At 37.1% G+C, this 16,334-nt stretch overlaps 1 protein-coding gene across 2 annotated transcripts in view; it reads right to left on the reverse strand.

Moving 5' to 3' along the window:
* Nucleotides 1–13,219, reverse strand: part of LOC137619598 (DNA damage-regulated autophagy modulator protein 2) — a 22,962-nt gene extending 9,743 nt beyond the window's left edge. Inside the window, exons 1-3 of one of the 2 annotated variants that reach the window (XM_068349777.1) lie at nucleotides 13,073–13,219; nucleotides 6,373–6,485; nucleotides 1,657–1,778 (exon numbers count right to left, since the gene is read on the reverse strand). In XM_068349777.1, coding sequence (XP_068205878.1) covers nucleotides 1,657–1,778; nucleotides 6,373–6,443 — 193 coding nt within the window. In that variant the 5' untranslated portion in view covers nucleotides 6,444–6,485; nucleotides 13,073–13,219. Of the gene's footprint in view, nucleotides 1–1,656; nucleotides 1,779–6,372; nucleotides 6,486–12,837; nucleotides 13,048–13,072 lie in introns of those variants that run through there. The other variant, XM_068349778.1, reaches the window with a different exon arrangement.
* Between the last annotated feature and the right edge of the window lie 3,115 nt (nucleotides 13,220–16,334).

Consider the following 16,334-nt stretch of genomic DNA (forward strand, 5'->3'; position numbering starts at 1 on the left):
CTGATCTACTTCCTTAAGAAACTCAATATTTCAACATGACATTCAATTTGGCCCCATCCTCCCTTCTCGTGCATCTCATAACCTTACTCTTACCCACATAACTCGCAACTTTGTTATCACATACCATTCCAAACTCTGTCACTAATCAACAGAGGTTTTCCTCCGAGTCTGCAACCAATACAGTATCATCCGCAAACACCAACTGATTCATCTGACACTCATAATCACTCTCGTCTATTAGTTTCAATCTACGACCAAGCACTTGAGCATTCACCTCTCATACATCTCCACCTACAAACAAATTGAATAACCATAGCAACATCACACATCCCTGTCTCAGCCCCACTCTCACTGGTAACCACCCAAGTGAGTTCATTCAGTGTTCTGCTATAGTTTGCAATACTCTCCAAACTAGAATCAATAAACTTAAACCTGACTTTTTATTAGGCTAAAACAATTATGTCAAAGAATGAGCCATGTAAACATTATGATAGATTTTTAATAAGCTCATAATAATAGCATTTTATTTGAGTTTCCTTTCTCATACTGTCTTTTTTATCTATCCCAAAATGTGGACAGAAAATTATGTGAATTTGACTTTAAGGAAAGATAACACCATGATAAGGCATTTAGCATTAATATCAAATGTTTTCCAGCACTGGTTTTTCTTCCTCACAATGATGTAATTGATGAAATAGAAGAGCTTGTGGATGAAGACAATCCTCAGCACAAAACTTGTTTCCCACTTTGACTTATTGTACATAAGATGTGTGTGATGTAGGGGAATTAAGACAATGATAAGCCTCTCCTCTGAATCCCATTGAAAGTTGGAATGTCTTCTTTAGAAAAGAATTGGATATGCCTCACACTAATAACTGTTTATGAGGAATATCACAAAGCACTACTAAGTTCTTTTACAAGTTCTTGTTAACTACTTTGTTAACGAATTCACCTGCTGTTCCAACTGAGCTGAAGACATTTCTCAATTTTAAAGGACAGGTTTGTATATTATTATTATTATTATCATTATTACTATCCAAGCTACAACCCTAATTGGAAAAGCAAGATGATATAAGCCCAGGGGCTCTAATAGGGAAAAATAGCCCAGTGAGGAAAGGAAATAAGGAAATAAATAACTGAAGAGAACAAATTAACCATAAATCATTCTAAAAAAAGTAATGTTAAAAGAGATATGTCATATATAAACTATTAACAACGTCAAAAACAAATATGTCATATATAAACTATAAAAAGACTCATGTCCGCCTGGGCAACAAAATAGCATTTGCTCCAACTTTGAACTTTTGAAGTTCTACTGATTCAACAACCCGATTAGGAAGATCATTCCACAACTTGGTAACAGCTGGAATAAAACTTCTAGAGTACTGCGTAGTATTGAGTCTTATGATGGAGAAGGCCTGGCTATTAGAATTAACTGCCTGCCTAGTATTACGAACAGGATAGAATTGTCCAGGGAGATCTGAATGTAAAGGATGGTTAGAGTTATGAAAAATCTTATGCAACATGCATAATGAACTAATTGAACGACGGTGCCAGAGATTAATATCTAGATTAATATGAACATACCACAAATGCTTCAAATAGAATACTGTACAGTAAACAAATTGCACGCATCAAGCTCTTAAAAATACTTACTAACAAGAGCTCCGATGTTAAGAGCCTGTCCGAATATGCAGCTCTCTGGAGAATATGTACCAGTGTCACTGATGTATGGAAAATCAGGTTCAGTATGGTGGAGTAATACTGATAAGGTGTACCTGTATAAATATAAAACCACACAAGCATAAAACTTATGTTGTCTAATTACTACAACAAATTACTCAAAGATAATGATTTCATATATTTTTATCAAATGAAAAATAGCTCAATAAAATTTTAAAAAATTCAAATCATGATAACAATAGTTCAGAGAGAAAAACTTCAAAAATTAAAACTGAATATAATGCCTAAAATATTTAATATACAATATTTCTGACCAATTTTTAGCCACGGGTAAAGTTACAGATTCATTTCACAACATTTACTTAATTTTGATCATTCATGCAATAATGAAAAAAAACACAAGAAATTTATTTCATTACCAATACACTAGTTAATCTTACAAAACAATAGCAACCAGGAAAAACAGAGCTTTAATCATATACTGTAATTTATTATTTTTATACTCACCTGATGTTCATATTGCTTCTCTCTTGAAGCGGTTAAAATTTGAATTTTAATAAAAATTATTTCTAAACTCCTTTGATATTCATATAGATTACTTATATCGACATTAACTCCCAAAAGGTAATATTGCCTTTTCTTCTCAAGAGGCAAAAGCTTGTCGAAAACCATGAGACTTAGTTACTAATAGCAACAACCACGATGTGGCTAGCTAGCACCTGCCTTGTCATTAGTCTATAAGTTGAGACTAATATCCTATCCCCTTGACATTAGTCAGTGGGGAGGAGAGTGAACATACATATGAACATAGTTACTAAAGGCAACAACCACGGTGTGGCTAGCTAGCACCTGCCTTGTCTTTAGTCTAGAAGTTGAGACTAATATCCTATCCTCTTGACAATAGTCAGTGGGGAGAGGGGAGGAGAGTGGACATACATATGAACATCAAGAGGGTAAAGAAACTATTAATTTGATTATTACAATTCCGTTTATTTCCAAGAATCTCCCGATGTTCATATTGCTGATGTCTACACTGTGATGGAGGTGGGTCTTACAATAATACTAATACTCTACACTAGACTCGCTTATTAGTCTAGAGCCTTGGTACCGAAATGTTACAACTAATATCACTGTACAACTTCATTATCCAGATTGTCTCTCAAATATTTTTCATTACCTATTACTTATCTATACTTAGTGTATTCCAAATAGTGAAAAGTCAAACCTGAGATTAATTAAATACCCCAATTGATAAATATAAGAGTAAACCAACTTTTATTAAACGACATCCCAATCAGCCACTACGACACCTAAAGCCCAGTGGTCCTGATAAAGAGAACCAGAATTTTTTAAGATAATGCTTGGTGAATACCAAATTAGTACACACTGGCTCCTGCTATAACTTTCCAAGGAATGATTACTACAAAATTCAGCAATGTAGCAATACTTCTAATAACATGCACTCTAACTTCCAAGTCTTTCATCTGACTTGGATGCAACCTCACTGTGAGTCCCTGTTACCAATCTTTTAACCCTTTTACCCCCAGGCTATTTGGAAATTTCCAACCCTTAACCCTCAGGGGGTTATTTTTTTCCCAGCACATTTTGCAGTATATTTTTTTTAAATTGCTCTAACAGCCTTACTTTTTGTCATAGAGAGGTCAGGTTGGTCTCATTCTCTTGGAAAATGCCTGAATTTTCTCAAAAAAAATATCAAAAGTATGAAAAAAAAAATTTATGGCATTTTTTTGCAAGGACGTACCGGTACGTCCATGGGGGTAAAGGGATGGCTTTTGTGAAACGTACCAGTACGTCCTTTGGGGGTAAAAGGGTTATACAGAAAGTTTTATATCATTTTGGAAAATCCTATTCCCGTAGAACAAAATAGGAACATTAACCCTGTTGTTTCCAGTTCTGGCCAAACACTACTCGAGGAAAAGAGATAAGATTATTTTCTGTTCTCAAAAACCCACCTTACAAGAAAGAAATTGCAGTTCACTAAGGCATTTTCCTGATGCTAATGCCAATACGAAACAAATTTAAGCTGAGATCTCTCTATTAGAAGGATTTTCCAAAGGTTCCATATATAAGAATTTTTAAATATTGCAATAAAATATGACAAATTTGAAAGTAATTTTAGAAACTCACGTTCTTTACATAGGAAATATAAAATAGCGCAAGCTGAAACATGGCTACAGAAACTTTTACATTTTATGAAATGTCAACAATCGTTCCGACTGTTACCAATGGGTAGCAGGGAAGCACCACGTCCCCAGTCACACGCATCACTCCCACTCTGATTGCAGATGGAACTTCTGGGGATAGGTGACGGCGGGTAATATATGTGTAAAGAACCCAGGTTTATATAGTTAGGAAAAATAAGAATAACTTTCAAATTTGTTATTTGTTCCTACACAAATACAAACCATCATTCTTCACAAAGGAAACTCGCCCTATGGTGGGTGGAAGTCCTCTTTCTGACTGGCTGGAACTTTAGTACCTGGGATCTCTGCATTTGAGCATGGAAATACACGAGATGAGCATCCTGACACCTCATCAACCAGTGGCATTACGATGCCAGCAGGTTAACGTTTAGTTCAAAGATGGGAAGCGAGTGTAAAATACTGCACTAATGAGACATTGTCTAGGCACGATATAAGCAATAGGTTTGCGAATGTACACACTGTGGTTTACCCAAACCCCTCCTCCCCTTGTAAGGAGAATGGGAATGTAACAAAACACATCACCAGAAATATTAGCTAAGCAGTTATCTGCAGTTTAATTGGAAGATGGATGCTGTGTCCCAAGAGAGGGGGAAAGATGAAAAGAAAAGAGGCCAGTCACTCTTTCCATTCATCCCAGATTAAATCCATAACATCAGTCCTCGACTAACTTTTATTAGCCCTTTGATGGAGCACGGTAGCTATAACCACTTGCTGAGCAGCCAACACAGGTGCTAGAGAGTGTATCTAGGGACCTGCGTGTTACATCTTGCAGGTAGTGGGCTGTGAATGTGGTTTGGCACCACCTATAGTACCTGCATCACAGAAAGATTCTTTCTGAATGCCAGGGATGTGTTTACGCCCAATATCACGAGCTCTGGGTTGTGCCCTTCCTTGCCTAATCCAAGAAGAGATTTTGGTCTTTGTGATCATCTTTACTCTCTCTGTACTGACAGATGTTTCATATGAGGTGGGCTCCTCTTGCCTTGCATGGGAATTGTTGTAGGAAAGATCATGCATCTCGTAGACTCTCTTAGCATAGGCCAGGGCAAGCAAAAACACCATCTTAACCCTTTTACCCCTGGGGTATTTGGAAATTTCCAACCCTTAACCCCCAAGGAGCTATTTTTTTCCCAGCACATTTTGCAGTATATATTTTTCAAATTGCTCTAACAGCCTTAATTTTTGTCATAGAGAGGTCAGGTTGGTCTCATTCTCTTGGAAAATGCCTGAATTTTCTCAAAAAATTATAAAAAAATATGAAAAATTAATTTTTATAGCATTTTTTTGCAAGGACGTACCGGTACGTCCATGGGGGTAAAGGGATGGCTTTTGTGAAACGTACCAATACGTCCTTTGGGGGTAAAAGGGTTAATAGTCAAGATTCTGTAAGAGGCTCGACTCAGCAGTTGGGGGCTTTTTTACAAGAACGCAGGACTTCCGTAACGTTCCGCAGAGGTGGTCTATCTTCTGACTGGGGGCAAGCTAGCTCAAAACTCCATATGACCATATACAACTCTGACAAAGATGAAATATGAAATCCTTTCACCAATTAAAGATACTGGCTCCAAGGAGACAAACCCCTTCCACATCACCAAAGACAAATGATCACCCATTTTGCTTGGCAGACTGAGGATGATGACCTCATGAGATATCCTGTCATCTGTTTTACCACTGGTTGCAAAAACCCTCTCTGAAAGAGGAGATGCTGGATAACCACTTTCAAGTCCTCGCCTAAACGTCCTCGAGAGGAAACAATGACGAGGTTCTTATAGAGGAGTTACAGAGATGAATGATCCTCTTCAGCAGCTGTCTCTGAAACTTAGTTGGCCCACTAGTTAGCAGCGTTAAGTGTCAAAAACTCCATCGACCTTGTACTAGTAAAGACGATGCTCTTAAACACTTTCAGCTTCTTCTGGTCAGCCAAGTTTGCGGTGGTGGCCAAAAAATCAACCGTCCCCAACCAGTGGTCTATCCAGGATGAGGCATTGAGTGTAGCCATCACTCTCCTCTCCCTGTTTAAGGCATCATTGAGGGTGAACACCTGTGACTGGGCCACCAGCTTTGCCGAGTTCATAACCATTCGCATTCAACTAAAGCTGAAACTACCACGTCTAGGGGCAGATGATATGGGTCGTCGTTGAGTACATTATAGTACTTCATTTACTCACAAATGGTGATGGAAGCAACTTTATAGAACGGCATGCACTAAGGGAGTCCTATCTCGCAGCTTCAAGTGTGAAGCAATATGAACATCAGGGGAATTTCATAGAAATAAGTTATGGCATTAATTATGACCTACTGTATAAGGTACAGTACTATACAAAACTAATGCAAAATCCTCCATAATCAAAGCCCAGGAAATAACTGTAACATCAAAGAGAAATATATACACCTAAATGACACTAGAACATACCAGTCAATAAACAGGTTATATAAAGAACAGGGATACAAAAGTCTAACTTACGTGATTATAAATGTGGAAGGGAAGAGGACAAAAACAGTAAGGGGCAGGAGATACAGGTATGAAGATCCCATTATGAAGGTATCAAAATCCAGATGCCTTTACTTCTAAAAGTCCTGTTGGAATGGAAGACAAAGGGGAAAACAAAATAAGACATAGTTACATCAAGTTACTTTGATACAGACATCTCAAAGACTAAGTTTCTATAACAAGATGGCTTACAATAACAGAATTGCATACTGCACGTCAATCACTTTATCTAATCTATTCTTGAACTGACTATTCACAATACAGTATAACAAATTTTTAATATTAATAGTAATTTTCTTAGCTACACAAACCAGAGTCCTTTTTCAGTATAGGAAGATTGTTTCGGTGCAAGCTTGGAACAGTCATTAGGATAGTTTAAAGAGTGGTTAAATGACAGGTGGAAAATACAGGCAAGAAGTCTCACCCACTCACCAGTCTGAATAGCTCACTTTTGACCATTGGGCCCAGGGCTGAGAGTGGTGGTTGAGGAGGGAAATTAAGTCAAAGAACCTAGGTTTGCATGGCTAGGAAAAATACAAATTACTCTTAAAATTTGTTATTTGTTCCTAAACGACACACAAACCCTCGTCCTTTAATACACTAGAGAGACTCACTGCTTGGTGGGTTGGAAGTCCTCCTAGAACTGAACTGGACGGTTTTTCTTTCTTGGAAGTGTCAAACCACCTGGTCCAACACATGAGCAAAGCAAGGACTCCATCAACCTCCTAACTGTCTCATATGACTGAGAAGACCCATAGGACTTGGCCAATACATGGGGAGATGTACTTGTCCAAACAAAGAAACCCTCCTCTAAAAAGAGAAATCAATTTGGTATAATATGCCTGTATGATGATCAACGGGCTGGTGAAAACTCCCATCCTCTTTCCCCTTGTTTAGGGACGATGGGGTTTATACTTCTTTGGTAATAAAGAATGGAGCTCCGGATTGTAACTTACCCGCATTTGGTCCAATCCAGCAGGTAACATTCTCCCATGAGGGAGATAGTTAAATGAAGAAGAGCCAGTCATTCTACCATTCATTCCAGACTTACATCTACATGTTACCATAAATGAGAATCTATCCCCTGTGGGAGCTGGCCTGGCTGTACAACTACCTGAACAGCCATCACAGGACCTTAACTAAAAGGCTGTGAGGTGGGTTTGTTACTTCCAGACCCCAGCCTTCAGAATCTGGCCCACTCATGAGTTTTTCCCAAAAGCTACAGAAGGGCCTATACCCTCTGACTCTGTGAGCTCTGGTCCCTCGACCCTTTCAGCGGTTAAGGCTTAGACTGCATGGATCGTCTCATGAACCCAGAAAGAGATAGTGTTCCTTGAAACCATTTTCTTGGTCTCACTGGCGCTAACGAAAAGTAGATGATAGCACTGCAGAGCCCTTACAGGACATAAAAGCAGCTCCTCTCGATCACCACCTAAAGCTTCACGCAGAGAGAGGATGGAGAAGGTCTCAATCCTAGGGTCACGTGCTGACAGGTTCTTCATTTTGGCCAAAAAGTGTGGCACAAAACTAAAGGCCACCTCCTTCCACCCCTCAGCGTGGATGACAAAATAAGAGAGACCATACAACTCGCCTACTCTCTTCGATGATGCTAAGATAGACAGCTGCAGAGGACCATCACTGGTATATAGACATCTGTATCGTGCCTTGCAAAAAGCCTTTCACTCTCAGGGGTTTAAGGAGATGCTGGATATCCTCCACCCATGAAGTTCCAAGGACTTCAAGGTCTGGTGGTACTTATGAAGGTGGGACTGACAGAAGAGCATGGACCATTGGGGTAGTTCTCTCGGGACCTTGACTAATAGGGGTAAAAAATCAGCATTATACCATCTAGGAGCCACCAGGGTCATCCCCAGTCCTAGCATAATCAATATTCAGTTGATTAATAGCCATCCGGATCAGACTGGACAGAGGGAAGGTGTGCAAGTCCAGATGATCCCATGGGTGTTGGAAGGTGTCTTCAAACACAACCCATGGGTCTGGAGCAGGGGAGCTTTCTGTTGAGCCATGCGGCAAACAAGTCGATACCCGAAAAACCCACAAGGCAAAAAGCCTCTCCTCTATGCAAGGAGGTAGGGACACTTCAGCCCTACAGCCTGCCCCTGGCAACAGTGTGTCTGCTAGCACATTCCTCTTGCTCGGGATGTACCTGGCTGTTATCTCTATGGTAGGGAATGTTGAACAAATGTGCATCAACTTCATTAGCTTGCAAACAGGCACTAGACCGTGCCCCCTTACTTGTTGACATAGGCCGTAAAGTGTTGTCGTTTATAAACACTACCAAGTACCTCCCCCAAACGCTCTTAAAATACTTGCAAAGCTATAAAGGCTGCTTGTATTTCAGGTTTAGCAGTTCCATTCGTGATCAGACACCTGAGATGACCAGATCGCCAAGGTGTGTTCTTTCAACGTAACTGAGGACACTTGCACCTCCAGAGGCAGAGTCGAGTGGGATTCCCCTAGTAAAGCTTTCCTCATTCAGCCACCAGGTAAGATTATCAGGAGCCTCCTGGCCCACCAGAACAGGATGGAACGAGGGAACCACACCAGCTGACCATTAATCTTTCAAGCACCAGTGAAGACCTCTCTGGTGGAGATGGCCATGAGGAACTAGCTTCTCCCGCAAGGAGAGGTGGCTGAGAAGACTGCCATCACCGAGCGAGCTGGTACTTGTCTCAAACAGGAATGGTCACGCAATCTCCTTGAGCCTGCTGATCAATTGTCTGTAAGAAAGATTCTAGCATCTGACATGTCTATCAGCATGCTCAAGTACTTCAACCTCTGCTTGGGTATGATTTCTACCTCTCCCAGTTTACCACAATTGCCATTTAGGGGCAAAATGTGAGAATAACATTTCAATCCTGTAGCAACTGCCTCTCAGAGGAGGTCAGGATAAGCCAATTGTCAAAATACATTAGCAGACGTATCCCTTGCGAGTGGGCCCAAGCGGCTACTAAGATGAACACATAAGTCCAAAGCACAGAGTCTTGAACTGGTACACCATATCATAGAGGGAGAAGTGGAGGTACTTTCATGAAGACCGATGCACAGGTGCTTAAAAGTACAGTATGTGTCCTTCAGGCCACTGAAAGCATGAATTATCCCTCTCCGATGGAACAGCACAGATCACACGTTTCCATCCTGATCTTCGTTTGTCTATGAACATACTCAATAAGTCTGTACACGCACAGGCTCTTTTCAGAAAGAGGTCACAGGAGCTGTAGGCCAGGGTATCAGAGCAGGCGCAGGGTACTTCCTTCATCTCGACCTTCCATGTTTGGGCTAATGAAAAAAGAGAGCGCCGTGAATCAGAAAGTCCTGCGAAGCCGTCTTCCATGAGTTCGCTGTCTGCACAGTACCCACCGGCAGGACGCCAACTCCAAAGTAACTTCTCTTGAAAGCGAGAAACCACAGCATCCCACCTCTTCAAGACTCGGTTAGATCACAGGTTTGCCAATTGGTGGGCAAGGAAGGTAACTGCCTTCCCACCTGACAACACCAGTGCCGATCCATGTCCTCCCTGCCGGAGTTGTAAAGGGAGCCTCCCTAGGCCATTGTGCTCACAGATAAGTGCAAGGACCTCTGACTCAAGAGTAGCCTACCTCAGTGGGATCTAAACAGCAGTCCAAAGTCCTTGAGACATCCTTCCCCAACCCTCGCCCTCCGCTAAAGCCGATGGTGAGGCAGTATGTTCATCCATGAAACAAAAGTGAAGAATATCTGACTGGAAGGGGTCGGGACTGATCACCCCGCTTCCTATCCATTTGGACAAAAGCTCAATACAGTACCCAACTTCTAACAAACAATTCCAGGGCACAGTAAAATGATATCCCTAATTACAGGATGAAGGTTTGTCTGCCATGTAGGAACAAAAATACTGTATTATTATTATTATTATTATTATTATTATTATCATTATTAATTGCCAAGCTACAACCCTAGTTTGAAAAGCAATTTAACAATAAAATAAATTTCTTACTTAAATTGTCTTTGCAACCAAAGAATAATCAGCACCATCAGCAATTAAATTATATATGTTTGTAGTGCAACCTTAAGTATCCCAACCTATCCTGACTCAGATTGACACTAATTTGACCTAAACCTAGACCGAGAGACTTTACGAGCTTCACAAAGTTTTGTTGAAAAATTAATTTATGAATAGCCATAGCTGTATTTTTAGCCTTAAACTATGAATGTATCAGATAAGTCGGCTATTGTCATAGCAACAGATATCAGTCTGTATCAAATAATCTGTCAATTGACTATACTGTACTTCAAATTTCATGATCCTCTGTCCCTCTGAATTAGTTCAACTTAATCCAATATGAAGTCATGTCAACTAATCATGATTATGGTATTGTGTTACGAATTCATTTAGGCAACTTATAAACATCCCAATCACATTTCTGATAAAAGACATTGGCACCAGAACTTTATAACTTTATCAGCTTCTAATAATGAAAGTACACTTATTTCTTTTTTCTTCAGGGTCAACACAGTGTAAAAGGGTACAAGGTTGCAAGTAACGGTAAGTAACGGCAAAGCAATCTAAATTAGCTTTGTTAGAATAAATTAGGCTTGGTCTTATCTCCTTGAATCCTTTCAACTTGAGTAAAAGAGCTAACACTGTCACCAAACAAAATAGGTTTGAAACTATTTTTTGGGTGCACATAGTTCATTGGGACAAGCATAAACTTCTTTTTGACTTGTAAAATTGATTTTCTTTATAGGGAAAAGTTATTTACCTTGGTCATATATATGATAAGACGCTACAGTAGTTATATGACGTATGAAATATGACATAAGAAATATTATGATAGTGATACCTTGCCAGTATCCAAGCTGGTTGAGAAGCAAACTGGGTTGAGACTTAGTCTTAGGGTAAGCTAAGGATAAGGCAGTCTAAGGGGAAATTTTAGCCCTTCCCAGTAAGTAAGGATACGGCTCACATATTAGGTTAGGTGGGGAACCTTGGGTTAGATAGTGTTCTTGGGTTCGTTTTCCTTCCAAGATGTAGTTTTTCAGTCATAACTTTTAAAATTTTGCACCCAGTCTATCCCAAGCAAATAAAATGGCTCCCATTTTTCTATTGGCTGGTATGAAGCTTACATCGACATGTTTATATATCTATTCCTACAGATTTCTGGGTCGATGGGGGACAATATTTAAAGCCTGCCCATCTCATGTGTCGTTTTTCAGGAGTATTTTAATGTTTCAGAAGGTTTTTGATGAAGGTTTTTACAAGAATGTTAGGTTTTATACTCAATTACATACATGCCATACCTCTACAACCTAACTATCTCTGGCAACAATTGTTTTCTGAATCATTTGAAATAAGAAAATACATCTGAAAAAAAATGAGGTGTATGTATGATAGCGGCCACCTGTATGTTTGATTACAGCTCTTAGAATATGGCAGTGTAAGGGGGGTCGCAGCAACCCCCCTTAGGTAAGTAAGTAAGGACACGTCTTGTAGGTTAGGTTAGGGGGGAAAGTTTAGGATAGTTGATATCCAATTTTAATCCACACGGGAGGAACTGACCACCGATATACAAAGGCTCCAAAAAAATATATTTCACCATGGTTATGACAACCATTTTAGCATTATCTGATGTTTTTTCTAAATTAGCTGAGCGACTTTAAATCTATAAAAGTTTTCGATATACTGCAAATAGGATGGTACCAGACTGGTATTTTTGTAGTGAATTACATGGCAATGTAACCTAGGAAAAAAACTACTGTTTCTTATAGAAAAAATTACGATCTCTTCAAAAATGACACTCGTTTCCGTCGCAAATGAATAGTTTCAGAAATATATATACATCTATATCCTACGATAATGGGGGACCCCCAGTGGGAACTCGGGGTTTTGGGTGGGGAAAACATACTGGGGAAACAAAATATAATTGTTTTCCTATAGTAAATAACGTGAATTAAGCGAATTTGATGTTCATTTCAATCGGAAACAAACAGATCAACCAATTCGGATAACTTTGAGATGCACGGTGTCACTTCTCTTACGAACGAACGATAACATTAGCAACGTTACCAATAATACACAGTACTTGTCCTAATAACTACATACTGTCCCCAATCAATTCCAAGCTACCATAAAGTTGTAGGCTTACCAGTGGACTAAGGTCTTGTTTATAGCCTAGCTTAGGGTATAGCCCATTACATTGCTTTCAAAATGTATTTTTACCTAGCTTAGGGTATAGCCCATTACATTGCTTTCAAAATGCATTTTTCCTAATTATGGCAGGTTATGATATCACTAAGGTGAACTATGCCCTTAAATGATGAGAGACAGGCTAAGTCCAGGTATGTAAATTGGTAAAATATACGTAAAGCAAAACATGGTCCTGGGCCTGGCTTAAGACTTCCTAAAGCATTAAGAAAAAAATTATTGTTACTCCTTACCAAATTTACCCTTTGGTGAATTTAATGTCAGATAACACTATCACGTCGTCCCGTGACTGTCTCATTCCTACACGAGATTTGATATGCTTGTATTTTTTCTTTTTTTCTTTTTATTCTTGACAAGTATCACACGTTCAAAGATAAAATCATGTTTTAATTGATACTATTAACCTCACTATTCAGTTAATTCTTGTCTTCGAACTTTTCACTGGACTCGCTATCACTAAATACTCACCATTGTGTGTAATTAAGGTTAAATTGTGGTTAATTTGCCGAGATAAACATAAAAATACACATTGCAAGCAGGCAAAGGATTATCAGCTGCCTTTGACACTAGGTTGAAGTGAAGATATTAGGTACAAATACACTTTTCAAACCACGTAAACTAACCAACAAATTTTTAGCAAATACGTATAAAAAAATTGCTATTAAGGACTAATATATACTACTTTAATCAATTCATATAAAAATTGTTTTACATTGGCACTAATTTTCACCGGAGCCTTAAAAAGCCGTCACTAAGAAAAACTAATTGTATGTGGGCGCAGCAATACATTTCTCGTTCATAGCATATTACCTTTCTATTATATTTAGGTTTTATGTTATTACAGTTAAATATTTTTACAGATAATAATAAATTATCTATAAACAATCCCATTGATAGGCTTTATAAGTCAGAGAGCACTCTGAAGTGGTGGTATTATGAGTAAGAGAGACATCCAGATATTTGAGTGGTAGATTTAATTATCTGCTAAGGTTGAAATTTTTAAAAATATGCCATTTGACCAGATTCTAAATTCGTTTAGCTATATAACATATCCATAATAGTTATCCCTAAAACTATAGTTTAGTGCTAATATATTTACTAATTATTATGCCTTGCCAGGATAGCAAAGGACAATAAAGACACCGTCACTATTTTACTGATGTCATTTGATATTGGCGCTAAAATTCTGATTTGTAATTTTGAATTATTATTATTATTATTATTATTATTACTATCCAAGCTACAACCCTAGTTGGAAAAGCAAGATGCTATAAGCCCAAGGGTTCCAACAGGAAAAAATAGCCCAGTGAGGAAAGGAAATAAGGAAATGGAAATGGCTAAGATTAGTTGCATACAAAGGGAAATTGATGACCCATGTGTAAAGCTAATTGTACAGTCAAAGCAAGGCGCTCCCAGGAACAGATAAAAAGATATATATATATATATATATATATATATATATATATATATATATATATATATATATATATATATATATATATATATATATATATACCTGGGGCTCTGATCCCAGGTCGTTAAGAGAATCCAGACATTAATGTATCAAATATATATATATATATATATATATATATATATATATATATATATATATATATATATATATATATATATATATATATATATATATATATATATATATATGGCTTATTTGAATATGAAAAACACGTCTAAATGTGCAAAATTTATCATATATATATATATATATATATATATATATATATATATATATATATATATATATATATATATATATATATATATATATATATATATATATATATATATATATATATATATGTGTGTGTGTGTGTGTGTGTGTGTGTGTGTGTGTGTGTGTGTTTTGCACAATAATACTACTGAGCAACTAGAAGTAGGAAGGAATTTTCATATACATTATGAACAATATTGATATTCTTATCCTCTTCATCTCGGAAACTCCACGAATAATTCACGCAAGCAATACATCAATATACATCTACGACAGACTCATGTGTTTATATTCAGATTTCTGGTACACAAGTATAATGATGATATATCAAAGTTATATATATATATATATATATATATATATATATATATATATATATATATATATATATATATATATATATACTGTATATATATATATATATATATATATATATATATATATATATATATATATATATATATATATATATATATTTCTCTTTTTGTATTTCGTGTGATGTCTTAATTCCAGCTTGAACAAAATATTATAAAATTAGCTTTAGAGTTATAAGATTTAAGTGTATAAAGGAGACTTGCAATATATGACAGCGAAGTCATATTATTATTATTATTATTATTACTATCCAAGCTACAACCCTAGTTGGAAAAGCAAGATGCTACAAGCCCAGGGGCTCCAACAGGGAAAAATAGCCCAGTGAGGAAAGGAAATAAGGAAATAAATAAATGAAGAGAACAAATTAACAATAAATCATTCTAAAAAAAAAAGTAACAACGTCAAAACAGATATGTCATAATATATATAAACTTTTAACAACGTCAAAAACAAATATGTCATATATAAACTATAAAAAGACTCATGTCCGCCTGGTCAACAAAAAAGCGTTTGCTCCAACTTTGAACTTTTGAAGTTCTACTGATTCAACTACCCGATTAGGAAGATCATTCCACAACTTGGTAACAGCAGGAATAAAACTTCTAGAGTACTGCGTAGTAGATAAGCACCAAACTATTTGGTTTCAATATTTATTAGCAAGCAATGTTACAGCATCTGTGACAAATGAAATATGGATTTAGGCCTACATAACATAAAGATACTGAGAATATGCAAGGTAGAATACGATAATCATAGATAGCACATCATAATCTTGTACAATAAACACCTATGAATATATATATATATATATATATATATATATATATATATATATATATATATATATATATATATATATATATATATATATATATATATGTGTGTGTGTGTGTGTGTGTGTGTGTGTGTGTGTGTATGTATATATATATATATATATATATATATATATATATATATATATATATATATATATATATATATATATATATATATATATATATATATAAATTAATATATGTATGTACAGTATGTATGTATGTGTGTGTGTGTGTGCGCGTGATAAAGTGATATTGTAGCCCTGTGTGATAGCACAAGAATAACAGCCCTTAAAGTAAGTAAAGAAAAGAATAAAGTTTATGAATGGTATTAAGATATACTCTACCATTATTCATGTTGAAAATAAATGGGGAAATAATAGGCCTACACACTCTTTGAATCGTTAGTTCCAGGGTTGTAATGGTGTATTGGAAACGTCCCTGCCTTGTGATCGCCGGACTGGGAGTTTGAGTCCCGCTCAAACTCGTTAGTTTCTTGAAGGGTCAATAACCTCGCCCTCAATGTGCGCTGAAGATGGGTGGTTTTGGGAAGCATATAGATCTCATTGCCTGGCTCTCCCTGGTCCTAACTTGGATGGAGAGGGACCTTGTGTTGATCATCAGTCTCTAGGGCATTTGTCTTGCTTGCAAGGGCAATGTTACTGTCCCTTCAATCAGTTCATTTATGATCGGCCTTTAAACCCACCGATTAACTACCAGACCCATTGTATATCCACTGCTTGGATTGTTTTAACGCGTAGCTTATTATTATTATTATTATTATTATTATTATTATTATTATTATTAT

This window comes from Palaemon carinicauda, chromosome 26 (genome assembly GCF_036898095.1).
Source record: "Palaemon carinicauda isolate YSFRI2023 chromosome 26, ASM3689809v2, whole genome shotgun sequence".
Taxonomy (NCBI): Eukaryota; Metazoa; Arthropoda; class Malacostraca; order Decapoda; family Palaemonidae; genus Palaemon; species Palaemon carinicauda.